At 38.4% G+C, this 25,000-nt stretch overlaps 1 protein-coding gene across 5 annotated transcripts in view; it reads left to right on the top strand.

The window, feature by feature from the left end:
- usp54b (ubiquitin specific peptidase 54b) overlaps nucleotides 1–25,000 on the top strand; it is a 198,303-nt gene that overhangs the window by 94,104 nt on the left and 79,199 nt on the right. For all 5 annotated transcript variants that reach the window (XR_012049420.1, XR_012049421.1, XR_012049419.1 and 2 more), the window contains exons 6-7: nucleotides 5,023–5,105; nucleotides 10,016–10,121. Coding sequence is in view for 2 of the 5 variants with exons in the window: in XM_061931743.2 (XP_061787727.2) it covers nucleotides 5,023–5,105; nucleotides 10,016–10,121 (189 nt within the window). In the remaining 3 variants the exon portion in view is untranslated. The remainder of the gene's footprint in view (nucleotides 1–5,022; nucleotides 5,106–10,015; nucleotides 10,122–25,000) is intronic.

Raw genomic sequence — 25,000 nt, 5'->3', positions numbered from 1 at the left:
TTGATAGATTTCACCACCAGGGGTGCAAATGAGACATTCTCTATTAGATGCAATGGTTTTCCGTATTGGGACCATGATTTATGTCATCACTTGTTCACACCTCCTCATATGGAAGCTACTTTTCCTTGTTGATGTCTCAAGAAGGGTAGAAATACTAGAACACACATACACATTCTTGTATTTTCTACCTTTTTGAGACCACTGAAAAATGCCTTCCTTTTTTAGGACCACCCTTTCTAGATATATAAAGATGTGTATTTACAACATTAATAATATATACATACTATGCTATTTTTTTTTTGGTTGTAATTAATTTTTAAACTTAATTATTTACTTCAAGTTATTACAGTATGTCTCTATATAAATATTTTTATTTTTATTTTTTTTAATTAATTTTGGCCAAAGGGGGCGCATTATAATTTCTTACACTTGTTGTTTCATATGTTGACCAGAGGGGGAGCACTTTTAAAAGCGACACACAGTCAATTTGAAAAATCCCTCCTTTTTGGGACCACCCTCATTTTGATAGATTTCACCACCAGGGGTGCAAATGAGACATTCTCTATTAGATGCAATGGTTTTCTGTATTGGGACCATGATTTATGTCATCACTTGTTCACACCTCCTCATATGGAAGCTACTTTTCCTTGTTGATGTCTCAAGAATGGTAGAAATACAAGAACACACATACGCATTCTTGTATTTTCTACCTTCTTGAGACCTCCGAAAAATCCCTACCTTTTTAGGACCACCCTTTCTAGATATATAAAGATGTGTATTTACAACATTAATAATATATACATACTATGCTATTTTTTTTTGGTTGTAATTAATTTTTAAACTTCATTATTTACTTCAAGTTATTACAGTATGTCTCTATACAAATATTTTTATTTTTATTTTTTTAAATTAATTTTGGCCAAAGGGGCGCATTTTAATTTCCTACACACACTTGTTATTTCATATGTTGACCAGAGGGGGAGCACTTTTAAAAGCGACACACAGTCAATTTGAAAAATCCCTCCTTTTTGGGACCACCCTCATTTTGATAGATTTCACCACCAGGGGTGCAAATGAGACATTCTCTATTAGACGCAATGGTTTTCCATATTGGGACCATGATTTATGTCATCACTTGTTCACACCTCCTCATATGGAAGCTACTTTTCCTTGTTGATGTCTCAAGAAGGGTAGAAATACAAGAACACACATACACATTCTTGTATTTTCTACCTTCTTGAGACCACCGAAAAATGCCTACCTTTTTAGGACCAGCCTTTCTAGATATATAAAGATGTGTATTTACAACATTAATAATATATATATACTGTGCACATATAAAAAAGGTAAGCTTTTAGTTCATTTTTTTGTTGTTGAATTTTTTGTTTGTAATTGGTTTTTAATCTTCATTATTTACTTCAAGTTATTACATTATGTCTCTATATACATACTTATTTGATTTGTGTATGAATTTTGGTCAAAGGGGGCGCATTTTAATTTCTTACACACACACTTGTTATTTCATATGTTGACCAGAGGGGGAGCACTTTTAAAAGCGACACACAGTCAATTTGAAAAATCCCTCCTTTTTGGGACCACCCTCATTTTGATAGATTTCACCACCAGGGGTGCAAATGAGACATTCTCTATTAGATGCAATGGTTTTCCGTATTGGGACCATGATTTATGTCAACACTTGTTTACACCTCCTCATATGGAAGCTACTTTTCCTTGTTGATGTCTCAAGAAGGGTAGAAATACTAGAACACACATACACATTCTTGTATTTTCTACCTTCTTGAGACCACTGAAAAATGCCTTCCTTTTTTAGGACCACCCTTTCTAGATATATAAAGATGTGTATTTACAACATTAATAATATATACATACTATGCTATTTTTTTTTTGGTTGTAATTAATTTTTAAACTTAATTATTTACTTCAAGTTATTACAGTATGTCTCTATATAAATATTTTTATTTTTATTTTTTAAAATTAATTTTGGCCAAAGGGGGCGCATTATAATTTCTTACACTTGTTGTTTCATATGTTGACCAGAGGGGGAGCACTTTTAAAAGCGACACACAGTCAATTTGAAAAAATCCCTCCTTTTTGGGACCACCCTCATTTTGATAGATTTCACCACCAGGGGTGCAAATGAGACATTCTCTATTAGATGCAATGGTTTTCCGTATTGGGACCATGATTTATGTCAACACTTGTTTACACCTCCTCATATGGAAGCTACTTTTCCTTGTTGATGTCTCAAGAAGGGTAGAAATACTAGAACACACATACACATTCTTGTATTTTCTACCTTCTTGAGACCACTGAAAAATGCCTTCCTTTTTTAGGACCACCCTTTCTAGATATATAAAGATGTGTATTTACAACATTAATAATATATACATACTATGCTATTTTTTTTTGGTTGTAATTAATTTTTAAACTTAATTATTTACTTCAAGTTATTACAGTATGTCTCTATATAAATATTTTTATTTTTATTTTTTTAAATTAATTTTGGCCAAAGGGGGCGCATTATAATTTCTTACACTTGTTGTTTCATATGTTGACCAGAGGGGGAGCACTTTTAAAAGCGACACACAGTCAATTTGAAAAATCCCTCCTTTTTGGGACCACCCTCATTTTGATAGATTTCACCACCAGGGGTGCAAATGAGACATTCTCTATTAGATGCAATGGTTTTCTGTATTGGGACCATGATTTATGTCATCACTTGTTCACACCTTCTCATATGGAAGCTACTTTTCCTTGTTGATGTCTCAAGAATGGTAGAAATACAAGAACACACATACGCATTCTTGTATTTTCTACCTTCTTGAGACCTCCGAAAAATGCCTACCTTTTTAGGACCACCCTTTCTAGATGTATAAAGATGTGTATTTACAACATTAATAATATATACGTACTATGCTATTTTTTTTTGGTTGTAATTAATTTTTAAACTTCATTATTTACTTCAAGTTATTACAGTATGTCTCTATATAAATATTTTTATTTTTATTTTTTTAAATTAATTTTGGCCAAAGGGGGCGCATTATAATTTCTTACACTTGTTGTTTCATATGTTGACCAGAGGTGGAGCACTTTTAAAAGCGACACACAGTCAATTTGAAAAAATCCCTCCTTTTTGGGACCACCCTCATTTTGATAGATTTCACCACCAGGGGTGCAAATGAGACATTCTCTATTAGATGCAATGGTTTTCTGTATTGGGACCATGATTTATGTCAACACTTGTTCACACCTCCTCATATGGAAGCTACTTTTCCTTGTTGATGTCTCAAGAATGGTAGAAATACAAGAACACACATACGCATTCTTGTATTTTCTACCTTCTTGAGACCTCCGAAAAATGCCTACCTTTTTAGGACCACCCTTTCTAGATATATAAAGATGTGTATTTACAACATTAATAATATATACATACTATGCTATTTTTTTTTGGTTGTAATTAATTTTTAAACTTCATTATTTACTTCAAGTTATTACAGTATGTCTCTATATAAATAATTTTATTTTTATTTTTTTAATTCATTTTGGCCAAAGGGGGCGCATTTTAATTTCTTACACACACTTGTTATTTCATATGTTGACCAGAGGGGGAGCACTTTTAAAAGCGACACACAGTCAATTTGAAAAATCCCTCCTTTTTGGGACCACCCTCATTTTGGTAGATTTCACCACCAGGGGTGCAAATGAGACATTCTCTATTAGATGCAATGGTTTTCCGTATTGGGACCATGATTTATGTCATCACTTGTTCACACCTCCTCATATGGAAGCTACTTTTCCTTGTTGATGTCTCAAGAAGGGTAGAAATACAAGAACACACATACACATTCTTGTATTTTCTACCTTCTTGAGACCTCCGAAAAATGCCTACCTTTTTAGGACCAGCCTTTCTAGATATATAAACATGTGTATTTACAACATTAATAATATATACATACGATGCTATTTTTTTTGGTTGTAATTAATTTTTAAACTTCATTATTTACTTCAAGTTATTACAGTATGTCTCTATATAAATATTTAAAAAAAAATTTTTTTTAAATTAATTTTGGCCAAAGGGGGCGCATTTTAATTTCCTACACACACTTGTTATTTCATATGTTGACCAGAGGGGGAGCACTTTTAAAAGCGACACACAGTCAATTTGAAAAATCCCTCATTTTTGGGACCACCCTCATTTTGGTAGATTTCACCACCAGGGGTGCAAATGAGACATTCTCTATTAGATGCAATGGTTTTCCGTATTGGGACCATGATTTATGTCATCACTTGTTCACACCTCCTCATATGGAAGCTACTTTTCCTTGTTGATGTCTCAAGAAGGGTAGAAATACAAGAACACACATACACATTCTTGTATTTTCTACCTTCTTGAGACCTCCGAAAAATGCCTACCTTTTTAGGACCACCCTTTCTAGATATATAAAGATGTGTATTTACAACATTAATAATATATACATACTATGCTATTTTGTTTAGGTTGTAATTAATTTTTAAACTTCATTATTTACTTCAAGTTATTACAGTATGTCTCTATATAAATATTTATTTTTATTTTTTTTAAATTAATTTTGGCCAAAGGGGGCGCATTTTAATTTCTTACACACACTTGTTATTTCATATGTTGACCAGAGGGGGAGCACTTTTAAAAGCGACACAGAGTCGATTTGAAAAATCCCTCCTTTTTGGGACCACCCTCATTTTGATAGATTTCACCACCAGGGGTGCAAATGAGACATTCTCTATTAGATGCGATGGTTTTCCGTATTGGGACCATGATTTATGTCCTCACTTGTTCACACCTCCTCATATGGAAGCTACTTTTCCTTGTTGATGTCTCAAGAATGGTAGAAATACAAGAACACACACACACACACACACACACACACACACACACACACACACACACACACACACACACACACACACACACACTTATATAAGTCAATGTACTGGATGTGACGCGCGGGTTTGTGCTTGCAGTGTGTTTGCAACAGCTGCGGAGCCACGTCGGACCCACTGCCCTTCATTCAGATGGTGCACTACATCTCCACCACGTCCCTGTGGTAAGAAAACATGCACACACACACACACACACACACACACACACACACACACACACACACACACACACACACACACACACACACACACACGCACACCCACACACAGACACACACACACACACACACACACACATGCTCAAGTTAACGTGTCCAGGTAGCCGTTGGTGCAGGTCAATGAAATACGGAAGTCGTCCATTAAGGGAAGGGGCTGGATGGGGTTGCTACCTCCACTTACAAGGTATAAGTGGGCGTGGGAATAGGGCACTAGGAGGCGCTGTGTCCGAGTAGCTGTGGTAGCTATTTTTACCCTTAAGCGCCGCGTGCGAAAGTTCGATATTGTCATGATCCGTGGTCCGGATCATGTTTTTGTTATGTTCTGTTAGATTTGGACTCTTTTAGTTCCTGTTTGACACCTGAGTTTGTTTTAGTTACCATGGCTACTTATGATTTTCACCTGCCTCTGGTGTTCGGGACGCGCACCTGCTTCTAATCAGAGGACTATTTAAGCCTGCCTTTGCCAGTCAGTCGTCCCGGCGTCATTATGGGTTTCATGCCACAGTTTGGTGTTTGTTCTATGCCTTAGTTAATGCTATTGGTTTCATGCCACAGTTTCGTGTTTGTTCTATGCCATAGTTAATGCTATTGGTTTCATGCCACAGTTTCGTGTTTGTTCTATGCCATAGTTAATGCTAGTTGTTTCATGCCACAGTTTCGTGTTTGTTCTATGCCATAGTTAATGCTATTGGTTTCAAGCCACAGTTTCATGTCTGTTCTATGCCATAGTTAATGCTATTGGTTTCAAGCCACAGTTTCGTGTTTGTTCTATGCCATAGTTAATGCTATTGGTTTCATGCCACAGTTTCATGTTTGTTCTATGCCATAGTTAATGCTATTGGTTTCATGCCACAGTTTTGTGTTTGTTCTATGCCATAGTTAATGCTATTGGTTTCATGCCACCGTTTCGTGTTTGTTCTATGCCTTAGTTAATGCTATTGGTTTCATGCCACAGTTTCGTGTTTGTTCTATGCCATAGTTAATGCTATTGGTTTCATGCCACAGTTTTGTGTTTGTTCTATGCCTTAGTTAAGAGTATTGGTTTCATGCCACCGTTTTGTGTTTGTTCTATGCCATAGTTAATGCTAGTTTTTTCATGCCACAGTTTCGTGTTTGTCCTATGCCTTAGTTAATGCTATTGGTTTCATGCCACAGTTTCGTGTTTGTTCTATGCCATAGTTAATGCTATTGGTTTCATGCCACAGTTTTGTGTTTGTTCTATGCCATAGTTAATGCTTGGTGTTTTATGCCACAGTTTCGTGTTTGTCCTATGCCTTAGTTAATGCTATTGGTTTTATGCCACAGTTTCGTGTTTGTTCTATGCCATAGTTAATGCTATTGGTTTCATGCCACAGTTTTGTGTTTGTTTCATGCCACAGTTTCGTGAGGTTCATGTCTATAGTTTCATGTCCTAAGTTTTTGCCTTAGCTTCCGCGTGCGATAGGCACGCTTGTCTTTGGGTTGTTTTCTGTTTTGTACCTCGTTGATTGTTTCTTAAAATTAAATCATGTTCCTATCTGCAAGTCCTGTCCCGAGTCGTCCGTTTGCCTTCCTGGGAAAACGACCCCGTAGTAAGCGAAAACCACGTTGTGACAGATATGAGTTCGGGCCGGGCAATACGGCTGAAAACTGCATCACGATATCGGCCGATATCGATAATATTTAGTGGTGTGACTCTTTGGGCACCTAACAATTTGATCTGATTCCGATTCCTGGTGTGACGATTCGATTCAGAGTTGATTCTCAATTCGAACCGATTCTGGCAAGAAAGTTACCGTATTTTTTGCACTATAAGGCGCACTTAAAATACTTTCATTTTCTCAAAAATCGACCGTGCGCCTTAAAACCCAGTGTGCCTAATGTACGGAATAATTCTGGTTGTGCTTACCGACCTCAAAGCAATTTTATTTGGTACATGGTGTAATCATCATCAATCTTTATTGCAGACCTTAAGATCCATTAAACATATAAAAACACAATACAAAACATTAAAAACAAAACAATAAAACATAACATTAATGATAAGTGTGACCAGTAGATGGCAGTAACACATAAGAGATACGTGTAGACTGAAATATGACGCCAGTAAACAACACCAAAACTCTAAATGTTCCATTGAAAATAAAGAACATTACACACGGCGCTCAAAAATCTGTCAAAATGTTTTAGTATGATTTTGGTTAGCTCTGAAGCCACACCACTTGATGGATTGTCGGTCCATTACGGCGACCATAGTCAGAGATACAAGTATTATTATGGTGTGTGTATAAGGACCACAAAATGGCACCCATTAGTAGACATATTATCTGGCAATTTGTTTCGCAATATTATGCAAAAGCAACTTTTCTTACCTTCTGGTACCTGCTGATGTGTATTTGGGATCTGCATAAGTCTTGAAAATTTGCGCGCGCCCGCCTTTGTAGTCCGTGTCAACACCGTAGTCGATACATTTCTTCTTTTTCTCTATCTTCTTGTTATGGGACATTCATCCTCCGCTGTTGCCATTTCTAATATAAAGTAGTGTAAAGTTCTTACTTATATCTGTCAGTAAACTCGCCATGAAAGCACTAAAACATACCGGTGTAGTGAGTTGATATTATTCATCCAAGGAACTTTAGTTATTAGAGAGTTCCGGTCGGACGGTTTTTCACTTGTTGCACTAGTGAGCCACGGATGAGGAGATGCTGCTATAATATAATATGACCCTTTTAATGCGCCTTATAATCCGGTGCGCCTTATGGTCCAGAAAATACGGTATTTGGTATAATAATTATAATGAAACTGTCACAATCGGCTTAGTTGGAGGAGGACGCCAACGCAGAGCAAAAAATGAATAAGAAGAATAAGAAAAAGTGCACTCAAAAGGAGTGAGGAAAAAATAACTACGGATGCACACTTAAGGTGCGAGAAACATAAATAGCACACAGAAGGTACGGAGAGGTAACATACTGTAGGTAACACCACACCACAACGCTGGAACTGAGCCATGGGGGAACGAGGAGTGTGAGCGGAGCCAAAGCAGAGGCGCTGTACGTGACTGGAAGGGTGAATCATCAGGGATGTACTGGCGACGAGTGAAGGGACTGGAGAGCTTAAGTGGTCAGGTGGTAATGAGCATCAGGTGGCTACGCCCCCGTGACCCAGAAACGAGGCACTGGGACAAAAAAAAGGATAGATCATGACAGAACATTTTGTGGCCAATATTAGGCACAAAGAAGTGGTTCAAAGAAATGTTTACAGTAGGTAAGGTTGTCACTTTACCTCATTCCTGTGAGAATCCTGCGTGTGACTGAAGCATTAAGGCAAGGGTGTCCAAACTTTTTGCCTTGGGGACCGCATTGGGCTAAAAAAAAAATTGGTCAAGGGCCGAAAGCTGACTGCATATAAAGTAATTACATATATATATATATATATATATATATATATATATATATATATATATATATATATATATATATATATATGTGTGTGTGTGTACATATTATATTAATATCATGAATATATAAATATTAATTATGTTAATTGGATACTGTTGGAATAATTGTTTGTAAGTTATCACAAAAAGAAACGTTGTATTACATTATGTTCCTGATAAGAAGATGAATGCTGTCTTTCGAGGCCTAACAAGAGGAAGAAGGCTCGTGAAACGCCACTGTGATTTCAACACGGACAGATGACAGAATCTGCTCAACTTCCAGAGGAACTCTCTTTGAAGTGTTAAACGAACTCTCTCTGAAGTATTTCACAAACTCTCTTCCAACTATTTGGTAACCGAGGTCAACGCTATTTACGACCCGCTGCCCTCTTGAAGTCGCTGTGGTCAGGAGACGGGAGGGGTTATCCATTGTCTTCCAATACCTGCCCCAGCTGGATCCAGGAAGAGCCCAGCCCGAGACATCCTCTTCTTGGACTTCAATTTGACCGAAAACAATGACTGTTTTACATACTTCCTATTTCTGCTGAGACATGTGTTGGTGCGTGAACATTGAACATCTGAATAAAAGAGGAGACGAAAACCTTCTTCGTCAGAGCGTGGTGCAGGACTGTACAGAGAGTGCAGTGGCCATGTCTCTCCTCAATATTGAGTCCAAATTGAATTCTGTCTCTGTTTGATTCCTTGCCTTTTGTCTTGTTTAATAGATGTCCTCAGTGTTTGAACGTGACAGATATATTAAGTATGAAAACCTCCTTAAAGTTTTGTATCCAATCAGAAATATCAAGCAGCTAAAATGCGCCAAACATGGATAAGTCTGGAGAGAGTGTTTTGTATTTTTCCCATCATGCTTTGTAGAAGATTTAAATGGGTGTTTGTTTGTTTTTTAAATGTAATGATGCGTGCACATTTTTGATAGTACCCACAAATTGTGTTATATTGTGTTATGTGTGACCATGTCTGGTGGCATTTTTTGTTGGTTCGATTTTTTTTTTTGCACCATGACTAAGGAAGGTTGTTTGCCTTTGGTCATACAAGTAATTTCTGTGCTTGGCTGAATTACTCAGGCAATGTAGTAGTGCATACGTTTACTTTTTAAAATTAATAAAAATCTTCCTGTGGCTAAATTCCTTATTAAACTCTTGACGTCTCTCGGGCTAAATTGAAGACGGCGGCGGACGCAGTTTGGACACCCCGCCATTAAGGAGCGGGTGAACTAGCTGCAGTGTGCTCAAACCACCACCAGGTAGCATAATACTGTATCATCTCTTGCTCTTTCTGGCTTACCAGGACGGTAGTGCATTATTCACGCTTTAAGTGAGGGATGAGGCCAAAACTAACTTTTGAGTGTGTTTTAAAACCTGTGTGTGTTTGTGTGTGTTTGTGTGTGTTTGTGTGTGTTTGTGTGTGTGTTCTGCTGCAGTAACCAGGCAGTGAGGATGCTAGAGGTCAGAGAAAAGGCTACGCCGGACATGTTTGGGGAACTTCTGCGCAACGCCAGCAACATGGGAGACCTCCGCAACTGTCCTGTAAGACTACACACACACACCCACACCCACACACACACACACACACACACACATATTCTTGTATTCCTTACCTTCTTGGGACCTCCGAAAAATGCCTACCTCTTTAGGACCACCCTTTCTAGATATATAAAGATGTGTATTTACAACATTATCAATATTTACATTCTATGCAAATATAAAAAAGCTTGTTGTGAAAAATGAATTGGAATTTCACAAGAAAAACTTAAAATGTTGGCAGTATTATAATAAAAGTTATAATTATACTCAACGCAAGTCAAACTTTTACAAGAATAATGGAACATTTGTGCAATATTGCAATATTAGGATAAAAGTTGGAATTTTACTCAATAACAGTCGCAATTTTACAAGAAAGGCTCAACATTTTGGCAATTCTATGAAAAGAGTCGTAATTTTACTCAACGCGAGTCAAAATTTTACAAGAAAAACTGAACATTTGTGCAATATTATGATAACGGAATTTTACTCGACAAAAGTCACAATTTTATAAGAAAACATTAAAATGTTGGCAATATAATAATAATAATAATAATCCAAATTTTACTCCGCAAAATTATGACAAAAGTAAAAAAATGTCACTATTTTAGAAGAACAACAAAAAAATTGGCAATATTGTGATGAAAATCTGAATTTTATATGACATATAAAGTAAAAAAAAGTAATAATTTTACGAGAAAATAGTGCAATATTACAGAAACAGAAAGAATATGAGAAATTGTTCCAACTTTTATAAGAAAAAAGTCGACATTGTGAGAAAAAGGCTGCTTTTAGTTATTTTATTTATTTTCTGAATTTTTTGTTTGTTTTTAATCTTCATTATTACCTTCAAGTTATTACAGTATGTCTCTATATACATATTTATTTATTTATTATAAATGTTGGCCAAGGGGGCGCATTTCAATTTCTTACACACACTTGTTATTCCATATGTTGGCCAGAGGGGAGCACTTCAAAAAATTTTACACACACTTGTTATTTCATATGTTGACCAAAGGGGGAGCACTTTTAAAACTGACACACAGTCCATCCATCCATCCATCCATTTACTACCGCTTAATCCCTTCGGGGTCGCGGGGGGCGCTGGAGCATATCTCAGCTACAATCGGGCGGAAGGCGGCGTACACACAGTCAATTTGAAAAATCCCTCCTTTTTGGGACCACCCTCATTTTGATAGATTTCACCACCAGGGGTGCACATGAGATATCTATTTTGTGTTTTTTGTAATATGCTTAAGGCCGATGACAAAGGAGTCACGGACCACAGATGGTTCCTGTGCCGCACTTTGGGCAACCCAGCTGTAGAAGCTAACTGTTAATGGCCACTATAGTCTTAGTAACGTAGTGTATTTGTTCATCCTACGGTCACATATGGGACGCGGGTTGTCTTACGTCAGCACCGGAAGTCGTACAATCAGCTGTTCACCTGGGGGTGGGGGGGGTGGGGGGTTTCGGGGATGAATAGGGAAGTCCTTCTTTAGCTGCTGTCTTGTTTTATCATATATTACCTGTCAATGTTTACTTTTGTATGCACATTAAATCAACTAAAAATCCTGACTTTGGAGCAATGTTCACAGACTCTCATAATAATAATAATAGATTTTATTTGTAAAAAGCACTTTACATTAAGCAAACAACCTCAAAGTGCTACAGTGTATTAAAAAATACATAAAAACATATTAAAAAAACTAAAAACTAAAAACTAGGACAGCCTTATAGCTAGAACTAGTATGCATATATCTAAAAAAAAAAGGCTTTTTTAAAAAGAAGGGTTTTTAAGTCTTTTTTAAAAAGCATCCACAGTCTGTGGTGCCCTCATGTGGTCAGGGAGAGCGTTCCACGGACTGGGAGCGGCGGAGCAGAAAGCCCGGTCTCCCATTGTTCGTAGCTATGGGAATATATATATATATATATATACATATATATATATATATATATATATATATATATATATATATATATATATATATATATACACACACATAGTCCGAAAAATACGGTATGTATGTATATATATATATATATATATATATATATATATATATATATATATACCATATCGGACTATAAGGTATGTATGTATATGTATACTGTGTGTGTGTATATATATATATATATATATATATATATATATATATATATATATATATTTATATATATATATATATATACACACATACATACATACCGTATTTTTTGGACTATAAGGCGCACTTATAATCCTTTTTTTTTCTCCTTGTTGTGTTTACCTGCATGCATGTTATTCAATTAGCACAGATGTGTCCATAGTGCAGCCCAGGGGCCATTTGCGGCCCGCAGCTACTTTTTTAGCGGCCGGCGGCACATTGCAAAAATACTATTACCCCCCAAAAAACATAAAAAAGTGGACTAAAAGAGCAAACAAGTGAACTTTACCGTGTTTTTCGGACTATCTAAAACAAGGCTTTTTTTTTTTTTTTTTTTTAAAAGAAGAGTTTTTAAGTCTTTTTTAAAAGCATCCACAGTCTGTGGTGCCCTCAGGTGGTCAGGGAGAGCGTTCCACGGACTGGGAGCAGCATTGTTCGTAGCTTTGTCCTCGGAGGTTGGAGGAGGTTAGCCTGTCCGGAACTCTAGTATTTGGCTCTCTATTAGATGCAATGGTTTTCCGTATTGGGACCATGATTTATGTCCTCACTTGTTCACACCTCCTCATATGGAAGCTACTTTTCCTTGTTGACGTCTCCAGAAGGGTAGGAATAAAAGAACACACACACACACACATGGTACCACCAGCAACATTTTTATGCACACACCACTCGTCTGTATTAGGACAAAAGAGTTCCTAATATGGATGAAATAATAATTATATAAGATAATCACAGATGGCTTTATGACGTCTGGTTTCCTTACATGCGGTGCGTTACATAATCCGCAGCAGCTCATTTGCATTTCACCTCACTTTCCTCCGACGCTTTCTTGAACCGTAAGCATTTTTTTCGGACTTGTCCTCGCCGTGTTGGAGAGAGCGCGCTGCAACGCTTTGCATAAATAAAAAAACGTGGGTTCTGGAACGTGGACACTAGGTATGGCGTCAGGAGGGAGTGAGAATAAGGACGAGCGAACGAAGGTTGCTGTGTGTTGTGTTGCCGCCTGGGTAAAGCGGGTAGATCCATCTTGGCATCACGCGTCCACACGCTGCTGCCAAAGTGTCCCCACAAAGAGGCTCCTCTCTGGGCCTCTTTAGAGGCGCTCCAGCAGGCTCTTCCTCTAAAGAGAGACACAGTTTGCCGTCTATTCATTGATGCTTTCCACACTTCTGCAAGCTGAACAAGTGACTATGCGGGATGGCGTGCCGCGCTTGGGAGAGTGGCCGTGCCAGCAACCTGAGGGTTCCTGGTTCGATCCCCACCTTTTACCAACTTCGTCACGTCCTTGAGCAAGACACTTCACCCTTGCTCCTGATGGGTCGTGGTTAGGGCTCCTGCAATCAGTGGGTGAATGTGGAAATACTGTCAAAGCGCTTTGAATACCTTGAAGGTAGAAAAGCGCTATACAAGTACAAACCCCGTTTCCATATGAGTTGGGAAATCGTGTTAGATGTAAATACAAACGGAATACAACGATTTGCAAATCCTTTTCAAGCCATATTCAGTTGAATATGCTACAAAGACAACATATTTGATGTTCAAACTCATAAACTTTTTTTTTTTTTTTGCAAATAATAATTAACGTAGAATTTTCATGGCTGCAACACGTGCCAAAGTAGTTGGGAAAGGGCATGTTCACCACTGTGTTACATCACCTTTTCTTTTAACAACACTCAATAAACGATTGGGAACTGAGGAAACTAATTGTTGAAGCTTTGAAAGTGGAATTCTTTCCCATTCTTGTTTTATGTAGAGCTTCAGTCGTTCAACAGTCCGGGGTCTCCGCTGTCGTATTTTATGCTTCATAATGCGCCACACATTTTCGATGGGAGACAGGTCTGGACTGCAGACGGACCCAGGAAAGTACCTGCACTCTTTTTTTTTACGAAGCCACGCTGTTGTAACACGTGCTGAATGTGGCTTGGCATTGTCTTGCTGAAATAAGCAGGGGCGTCCATGAAAAAGACGGCGCTTAGATGGCAGCATATGTTGTTCCAAAACCTGTATGTACCTTTCAGCATTAACAGATGTGTAAGTTACCCATGCCTTGGGCACTAATGCACCCCCATACCATCACAGATGCTGGCTTTTGAACTTTGCGTCGATAACAGTCTGGATGGTTCGCTTCCCCTTTGGTCCGTAGGACACGACATCCACAGTTTCCAAAAACAATTTGAAATGTGGACTCGTCAGACCAGAGAACACTTTTCTACAATGCATGAGTCCATCTTAGATGATCTCGGGCCCAGAGAAGCCGACTGCGTTTCTGGGTGTTGTTGATAAATGGCTTTCGCTTTGCATAGTAGAGCTTTAACTTGCACTTACAGATGTAGCGACAAACTGTATTTAGTGACAGTGGTTTTCTGAAGTGTTCCTGAGCCCATGTGGTGATATCCTTTAAAGATTGATGTCGGTGTCAGGTTCAAATACAGGACATCTGTTACACAAGACAAAAGGCAAGGAATCAAACAGAGACAGAATTCAATTTGGACTCAATTGAGGAAAGACATGGTCACTGTACTCTCTGCACAGTCCTGCACCACGCTCTGACCAAGAAGGTTCTCGTCTCCTCTTTTAATTCAGATCTTCCATGTTCACGCACCAACATATGTCACAATAGGAATGGGGAGGTATGTAAAACAGTCATTGTTTTTGGTCGCTTTGAAGTCCAAGAAGAGGACTTCTCGGGCTTGGCTCTTCCTGGATCCAGCTGGGGCAGGTGTTGGAGGACAATGGACAACCCCTCCCGTCTCCTGTCCACAGTGACTTCAAGAGGGCAGCGTCTCGTAAATAGCGTTGACCAAATAGTTGGAAGAGAGTTTGTGAATTACTTCAAAGAGAGTTCGTTTAACACTTCAAAGAGAGTTCCTCCAGGAGTTGAGCACATCTGTCCGTGCTGAACTCACAGTGGCGTTTCCCGAGACTTCATCCTTTTGTTAGGCCTCGAAATACAGCATTCATAATACAAAATTTGAAATACAGCATTCATAATACAACATTTCTTTTGTGATAACTTACAAACAATTATTCCAACATTTCCCCCCTGTTTATCGCAAAAACGTTCCCATAATCTCCTTATCCCTAATAACTTCGTCTTGCAATTTTCAGTTAATGGTTAATTTCCTTACGACAAAGTTATGTTTACACTCAGAGTTCAACATCAATTTTTCTCATTGTTACTCGGGTCTGGAAACAGATCAGGAACACCATCCAGGTAGGTATCCCCATCATCAAATTCATCTTCCTTATCGTCCGCCAGGAAGTGCATCTAAACAGCTTTATCATCTGCTGGGCTAATCGCTGTGGTAATCAGACGGTTAAACAGAGAACGCAGACAGGGAATACAACAACATCCACACAACGTCAGTATTGCTACAAACACGGCCATAGATACTAGAATTGATGATACCAAAGACTTGTATTTGCCGAAACCGTCCATCCACCCATCCCACATAGATGTATCTATGCCTGAGTGCTCTTTCATTTTACCGTTGAGGGTGCGAAGGCCTTCCAGTGCTTTGGTCAGGCTACCTTCTGCATCGGTGTTGTTTGGTATGAACGTGCAACACTGTTCACCAAATATTGCGCACACACCCCCTCTTTCCGCTAACAACATGTCCAGCGCCATACGGTTTTGAAAGGCCATAAAGGAGGTGGTGGCGAGTTGATCAGCGACTGCTTCAAGTCCGGCCTGTGTCCAATTTCCCAATCTCTGTACGTTGTAGTGGACATAGTTTATTCTGTCAACATTCTTGTTAATCGTACACCACCAGTAGACAGATGATTCAAATTCAGCTGCAACTTGATTTACCAATTTATAGTCGTCAGATACACCTCTTGGACACCCATCAATATAAGTTGGATCTACAACACTTTGTCAGTTTACATCATGTCTAATTATTTTCCAATGTTCAGATATCAAACTGTTCAGGCGTGTTAACAATTCTTGTACAAATATTGATACTTTTACTATGTGTATGCAGTTATCTGATGATACGTTTCCTAACTGTTGTACAGAGTCTTGCATGTTAATGCAGGTATAATTAGCTTTTTTCACATATTTATCAAATATTGGTTTCTGTTTTGTCTCTTTAGCTACAGGGTCAATTTTGTTTTGCTCATTACTTCAATTCAACTTTTTTTGACTCATCTTGAGTAATTGTCTGGGCTTATACATACAACACAATCAGTTTTTGTAGCCTTTCCCACTTGCTCCGCCATAAGGAACAAATTAATTACCAAAACAGGAACCAATTATTATCAAACTTTGACACACCATCAAATGGTATGCTTACAACTTTGTCACAGTGGAATTTGTAGTGTGCTAGTTAACATGTCCCTTTGATAACACAAATACAATTCCAAATACTTTTTTTCCATTATATGACCTTTTTAAATACAATCCCAAATACTTTTTCCCATTACTGTTTTTCTGGCATGGGTTTTCTGGCATTTTTTTCACTAATGGGGTTACTCCGAATCCTCCCATTGCCCGTCTTCTAATACGACCTCCCCTGTGAGTGTATTTTACTTCTTGATTCTGCCAGTGGTTTGGGTTTACTATGGGTGCAGTATCATTTTGTTTCCTGAGTTCTACATTTTCCTCAGATTCCCAAGTGAACCATATTAGGGGGGCAGGGCCGACCAGTACCAATATCGTTAACCCATATGTTTATGGACCGTCTGAGCCATTGGGGTATCATTTCTGCTGATTCACTCCTCTACCAAGGTCAGTGGTTTGGCTCAAACTCTAGTCATCGTGTGCGTCCACACCATTACCAGACCTTGCTTCCCTTTCCTTATTGGATGACTCAACAGAAATGACCTTTTTACAATGTACTAAGTGTACCCAGGTTGGTCTTTCCACTATCTTTCAAATGGTGTTAGTCCTGTTGTACTTGTAATGTTAATGTACATTTTTACTAAATATTTGCATAATGCTTTTGCTACTGTCAGCACATCTGCTTTTCCTTTAGGAAATATTTCTAACTACTTTGAAAATGCATCTACTATGACCAGACAATAATGTTTTCCTTCACTCTTATTTAGTTAATTGCATAGATGTTTTATACAAATTTTTTTTATAAGAATTAAACTATAGGAAGTATAGTACTTCTGTATAAGGGCATTCATATCCCTCCTGTTGAGCCATGAGTTCAACCTTGGCTCAATATTGCTGCTCACTTATACCGATTTTTCTTTGTAAGATTGGTTTATTTGTCTGGACATACATAGATGTCTTTTTTGTTCAACATCATCCTCATAATTTCTTTGTATTCCTTTCATTGCTTGTCTCAATATATCGGTCAACTTGTTTTTGTAGTTCTTACAGCGTTTTTCAGCATTCTCTGTTCTTGATTTGATAAAGCCTTACAAAGTCTATTTTTCTTTTTACATGCATTTTTCAAACTGTTTATCATCCAAGGTGCATTATTTTGCCTTTGTTTAGATCTGCATGGAACCTCAGGACAATGCTTGTTATACATATTACTTTATGCATTTTTTAAGTAATGTTTTAAACTCACTTAACTGTCTATATGCTACTTAATCTATACTTTTAAACTCTGAATTTACATTCTTCCCATTGTTTATATTTTTATTTGCAATTATTATTCAATAATATTTAAAGCAATCAGTTGTCTATCGCTAGCTGATAGTTTTCCTGATTGCCATACCTCATTTATTTTATGTTATGTCCTTATCTTATCTTAGCTCAACACTCAGATGTATGGTGTTGCAAATGTCTAAAACATAATCTAACTTAAGAATGTTATACTACACTTCAAAGTTAAACCTACTTTAAATTTACATGTAATAAATTCACTTTCACACCTCCCCCACTGCGCCACGCACACACACACACACACACACACACACAAGGTGGTGTGTGAGGGCGTGAGTGCACTTCTTAGGGCAAAGGTCAGCAACACTTGAGCTTCTCTCCTTTTTTTTTTTTCTGTTTTTTTTTTCTTCTTTCCTCAGCTAATAAACATGTAACCCACTTTATCATTTTATCATACTATACATCTCAACTCTTATTATAGTTATTAATCTAGGTTTTTATTTATTCCATTATTTAATTATACATATATATATTTGTATATATAAAAGCGCTCTTTATATATCCAAACATACATGTATATCTTCAGTCTACCTTTTCTTCATCTCTTATTTCAATACCCCCATTATCTCTCTCTCTCTCACATTAGTTTATTTCATTTTGCATTAATTCTTATTGATTCTTCCCCATTTCTTCATTTCTTTTTACTTTTCTCTCACGTTAGCACTTTGAGATTATTCTCCTATTTGCTTTTTCCTAACTGGCCCTGTTTCATAATCTTCTGTTCTATGAAACATTAGCTTTTTTTCTCTCTTAGCCCTTTCTTTTGCCTCTTCTCTTCCTTTTATTTTCCTTTCTTCCTGCTCTTCCTTTTTTTTTCTGTCTTTCTCCGTCTTCTCTATTTTGAGCCATTCTCATCCAGCACCCCGTGTGGTCCCACCCCATTCTGGCTAGCTTTTTTCTGTTACTTCCGCATTTTTCTATTATTGATTCTCGCAACTTTAGAATATCACCTACTTTGAGGCATCCGGTAAATTTATGTTTTGATATCCAGTCATCGAGAAATTTCAGTAAATCTGGGTTTGTTATTTCTACCGCTTTCCAGTCTTTACATTTTAACTCGTCTTTTGGACTAACCTTTGGTTTACTTGTCCCTTTCCCCATTTTGTGAATTTGGAGTAATCCGTCGCCTCCTACAGAGCCGAAAACTTATAAGGATTACTTTTGTTTTTGTTGTAAGATAGTGGTTTAATTTATTATTGTGGTACACGTCGCTTCTACTGGAGATGGTTCCCCAGTGGAGGTGTCTTGCCTAGAGCATCCACAATAACCCACTATTTACTTCTCACAACTTTAATATGGAGTGATAGCCTAATGGCGATTACTCCCACACACTCTCACATTCACACCTTTCAGTATATTGATCTACGGAAATTTCAATGTATATTACATGCGGACTCCGTCGCCCTCCAGGTTATTGTTTTTTCACGGACAAAATTCAGTTTTTTATTCTGAATAGACCCTTTTAGGTCTGTTGGACTCCGACGTCCCCAGGATAATGGTTCACGGATATTTCAAATTATTGTGGGCTCCGACACCCCCTAGTATGTTTGTTTATGGATATTACGGATTCCAGTTTTCGCGGTTCCGTTAACCTGCAGTCTTTTTGCCTCTTCAGTTTTTATCTTAATTCAGTTTTTATTTAAAATTTTAATACTCACGGACGTTGGACTCCGACTTCCCTCTAATTTGGCCTTTTTACCTGTTATTTACAGGGTTTGTTTTACCTGTTAGAGCCTAGAATTTACAGGGTTTGTCTATGCGTCGTAACCCTCAGTCACACGCTTTCTCTCAGTCGTTTCTTTCTTCGTCAATTTAAAACGTACTCACTGCTCTCTGCCTTCCTTCCTGTTGTCCTCGGATTTTCCGTCAATCTTTCAATTCCAGCCCGAAATGAAGAAAAAGCAGTTCCTCAATCAGGATTTGGTTGCCATGGTCCTCTGGTTTCACTCACTCATGCTGGAATCGTCAGACGTGTTGGAATCCGGCTCGAAGGACCAATTAGATGTCAGGTTCAAATACAGGACATCTGTTACACAAGACAAAAGGCAAGGAATCAAACAGAGACAGAATTCAATTTGGACTCAATTGAGGAAAGACATGGTCACTGTACTCTCTGCACAGTCCTGCACCACGCTCTGACCAAGAAGGTTCTCGTCTCCTCTTTTAATTCAGATCTTCCATGTTCACGCACCAACATATGTCACAATAGGAATGGGGAGGTATGTAAAACAGTCATTGTTTTTGGTCGCTTTGAAGTCCAAGAAGAGGACTTCTCGGGCTTGGCTCTTCCTGGATCCAGCTGGGGCAGGTGTTGGAGGACAATGGACAACCCCTCCCGTCTCCTGTCCACAGTGACTTCAAGAGGGCAGCGTCTCGTAAATAGCGTTGACCAAATAGTTGGAAGAGAGTTTGTGAATTACTTCAAAGAGAGTTCGTTTAACACTTCAAAGAGAGTTCCTCCAGGAGTTGAGCACATCTGTCCGTGCTGAACTCACAGTGGCGTTTCCCGAGACTTCATCCTTTTGTTAGGCCTCGAAATACAGCATTCATAATACAAAATTTGAAATACAGCATTCATAATACAACATTTCTTTTGTGATAACTTACAAACAATTATTCCAACAGTCGGTTTTTGATACAGTGCCGTCTGAGGGATCGAAGGTCACGGTCATTCAATGTTGGTTTCCGGCCATGCCGCTTAAGTGGAGTGATTTCTCCAGATTCTCTGAACCTTTTGATGATATTATGGACCGTAGATGTTGAAATCCCTAAATTTCTTGCAATTGCACTTTGAGAAACGTTGTTCTTAAACTGTTTGACTATTTGCTCACGCAGTTGTGGACAAAGGGGTGTACCTCGCCCCCATCCTTTCTTGTGAAAGACTGAGCATTTTTTGGGAAGCTGTTTTTATACCCAATCATGGCACCCACCTGTTCCCAATTAGCCTGCACACCTGTGGGATGTTCCAAATAAGTGTTTGATGAGCATTCCTCAACTTTATCAGTATTTATTGCCACCTTTCCCAACTTCTTTGTCACGTGTTGCTGGCATCAAATTCTAAAGTTAATGATTATTTGCAAAAAAAAAAAAAAAAAAGTTTATGAGTTTGAACATCAAATATGTTGTCTTTGTAGCATATTCAACTGAATATGGGTTGAATATGGGTTGCAAATCATTGTATTCCGTTTATATTTACATCTAACACAATTTCCCAACTCATATGGAAACGGGGTTTGTATAACCCTGTTACGTGTGGGGGGGTCGCAGCTCACTGCAGGGTTCGTTCCCCCCCGGGATGCAGACGGACCACTCCGGACAGGACGTGCGGGTAGGAACACGATTTATTCTCGAAAATCAAAGAGGTACAAAAAACAGAAAACAAGCCGACGGAACAACGTGCCGATCGCACTCGAAGCTAAGGCTACCACTTAGCATAGACTAGAGACAAGCAATAGGACTGACCGGCAAAGGCAGGCTTAAATAGCGCCTCTGATTAGTGCTCGGGAAACAGGTGAGCGTCCCGAACACCAATCAAAGACAGGTGGAAATAATAAGCAACCATGGTAACTCAAAACAAACTCAAGGGTGCACAAAAACAGGAACTGAGGGAGTCCAAAACTAACAGAAAATAACAAAACATAACAAACCCATTTAACCATTTAACTATACACTCTTGCTCTCAGGACCCAAAAGGGACCTACTCATTAAAAAGTGTCCTAAATCAGCACACGTTTGAAATATTTCAACAACTTCATATACATCTATTGATGTGTGTTTTTGTCACTTTTATTTTTTGTTTTTATGTTTTATGGCCTTTTTTGTCAAAAATGGGTAAAAAATGCAAAATATGCAATATTTAAAAAAAAAAAAGTTGCAGAGTGGACTATTTTTTAGGTTGGCTAATTACAGCCTTGAATAGGTCAATAATTCATGACAGTATTGATTGTGATACAGCACACAAGTAGACCGTAAATATATATATTTAAAATGCCTACTCAGCAAGAATGAGAGAGAAAGCAGGCAGGACTTGGTTGAGTTTGTTGAGTTCTGACAAGTATATATATATATATATATATATATATATATATATATATATATATATATATATCGTATTTTTCGGACTATAAGGCGCACTTCCATCCATCCATCCATCTTCTTCCGCTTATCCGAGGTCGGGTCGCGGGGGCAGCAGCCTAAGCAGGGAAGCCCAGACTTCCCTCTCCCCAGCCACTTCATCCAGCTCCTCCCGGGGGATCCCGAGGCGTTCCCAGGCCAGCCGGGAGACATAGTCTTCCCAACGTGTCCTGGGTCTTCCCCGCGGCCTCCTACCGGTCGGACGTGCCCTAAACACCTCCCTAGGGAGGCGCTCGGGTGGCATCCTTACCAGATGCCCGAACCACCTCATCTGGCTCCTCTCGATGTGGAGGAGCAGCGGCTTTACTTTGAGCTCCCCCCGAATGGCAGAGCTTCTCACCCTATCTCTAAGGGAGAGCCCCGCCACCCGGCGGAGGAAACTCATTTCGGCCGCTTGTACCCGTGACCTTGTCCTTTCGGTCATAACCCAAAGCTCATGACCATAGGTGAGGATGGGAACGTAGATCGACCGGTAAATAGAGAGCTTCGCCTTCCGGCTCAGCTCCTTCTTCACCACAACGGATCGATACAGCGTCCGCATTACTGAAGACGCCGCACCGATCCGCCTGTCAATCTCACGATCCACTCTTCCCTCACTCGTGAACAAGACTCCGAGGTACTTGAACTCCTCCACTTGGGGCAGGGTCTTCTCCCCAACCCGGAGATGGCACTTATAATCCTTTTTTTTCTCTCCTTGTGGTGTTAACTTGCATGCATGTCATTCAATTAACACAGATGTGTCCAAAGTGCAGCCCAAGGGCCATTTGCGGCCCGCAGCTAATTTTTTAACGGCCGGCGGCACATTGCAAAACTACTATTACTCCCCCAAAAAACATAAAAAAGTGGACTAAAAGAGCAAACAAGTAAAATTTACTGTGTTTTCCGGACTAGGGCGCACTTATAATCCTTTTTTTCCCTCAAAACTCGACAGTGCGCCTTATACATACTTGCCAACTTTGAGACCTCCGATTTTGGGAGGTGGGGGGTGGGGGTGGCGGGGGGCGTGGTTGGGGGCGTGGTTAAGAGGGGAGGAGTATATTTACAGCTAGAATTCCCCAAGTCAAGTATTTCATATATATATATATATATATATATATATATATATATATATATATATATATAAGAAATACTTGACTACCTGACTTTCAGTGAATTCTAGCTATATATATATATATATATATATATATATATATATATTTTATTTATTTTATTTTATTTTATTTATTTTTTTATTATATATATATATATATATATATATATATATATATATATATATATATATATATATATATATATATATATATATAAAATAAATACTTGAATTTCAGTGTTCATTTATTTACACACATACACACACATAACACTCATCTACTCATTGTTGAGTTAAGGGTTGAATTGTCCATCCTTGTTCTATTCTCTGTCACTATTTTTCTAACCATGCTGAACACCCTCTCTGATGATGCATTCTGCTTCGTCTCCTTGTTGTGTGCGCAGTTGTGCACTGCAATCTCTAAAAGCCCTAGATGTTATTGTCACACATGCATGTACAGTAGATGGCAGTATTGTCCTGTTTAAGAGTGTCACAACATTGCTGTTTACGGCAGACAAACTGCTTTATGGTAGACCAAAACGTGACTGCTGTTGTTGTGTGTTGTTGCCGTGCTGGGAGGACGTTAATGAAACTGCCTAACAATAAACCTGGAGGGGGCGTGGCCTCCAGCTCCGCCTGAATTTCGGGAGAAAATTTGTCCCGGGAGGTTTTCGGGAGAGGCGCTGAATTTCGGGAGTCTCCCGGAAAATCCGGGAGGGTGGGCAAGTATGGCCTTATAGCCTTAATGTACGGAATAATTCTGGTTTTGCTTACCGACCTTGAAGCAATTTTATTTGGTACATGGTGTAATGATAAGTGTGACCAGTAGATGGCAGTCACACATAAGAGATACGTGTAGACGTGCAAACATAATTTATGCAACATTTTGACCACCGTTACATATTATGTAGACCACAAGGAAGTGTTTAACATATAATAATAACATGATAAACACATAATAAATAATAATATGACTCCTTTAATGCGCCCTATAATCCGGTGCGCCTCACACATGAAAAAAGATCGAAAATAGACCTTTCATCGGCGGTGCGCCTTATAATCCGGTGGTCCGGAAAATACGGTGCATATTTTCTCATTGCATATATGTCAATCCGTCAATCTTTGGGTTCCACACGATTCAATTTGATTCTTGGGGCTAATGATTCGATTCTCGATTCAAAGTGAACACTTTTTAATAACATTGGGCGCCAGTTCTATGATTAACTACATTACTCCACAAAATAAACAAACAGCTCTGATACATTTATATATTACTTAAAATACATGTTTACCCAAACATTTAATAAAGTCAAATACAAAAAAGGCAAATAAGAAGTATCCAACACTTCTCTTTTCTAAAGTAAATCTGTACAGCAAATATGGACATCTACATCGATTTGCCTGAGAGGCTGGACTGTACACATTTAAATATATATTTAAATTTTTTTTGACACCCCTACTATATATATATATATATATATATATACAGGTAAAAGCCAGTAAATTAGAATATTTTGAAAAACTTGATTTATTTCAGTAATTGCATTCAAAAGGTGTAACTTGTACATTATATTTATTCATTGCACACAGACTGATGCATTCAAATGTTTATTTCATTTAATTTTGATGATTTGAAGTGGCAACAAATGAAAATCCAAAATTCCGTGTGTCACAAAATTAGAATATTACTTAAGGCTAATACAAAAAAGGGATTTTTAGAAATGTTGGCCAACTGAAAAGTATGAAAATGAAAAATATGAGCATGTACAATACTCAATACTTGGTTGGAGCTCCTTTTGCCTCAATTACTGCGTTAATGCGGCGTGGCATGGAGTCGATGAGTTTCTGGCACTGCTCAGGTGTTATGAGAGCCCAGGTTGCTCTGATAGTG

The sequence above is a fragment of the Nerophis lumbriciformis genome, linkage group LG39 (assembly GCF_033978685.3).
Source record: "Nerophis lumbriciformis linkage group LG39, RoL_Nlum_v2.1, whole genome shotgun sequence".
In the NCBI taxonomy this organism is placed as follows: Eukaryota; Metazoa; Chordata; class Actinopteri; order Syngnathiformes; family Syngnathidae; genus Nerophis; species Nerophis lumbriciformis.
Note: the sequence above shows the minus strand (reverse complement) of the source record. Positions and strands in the feature narration are given on the sequence as shown.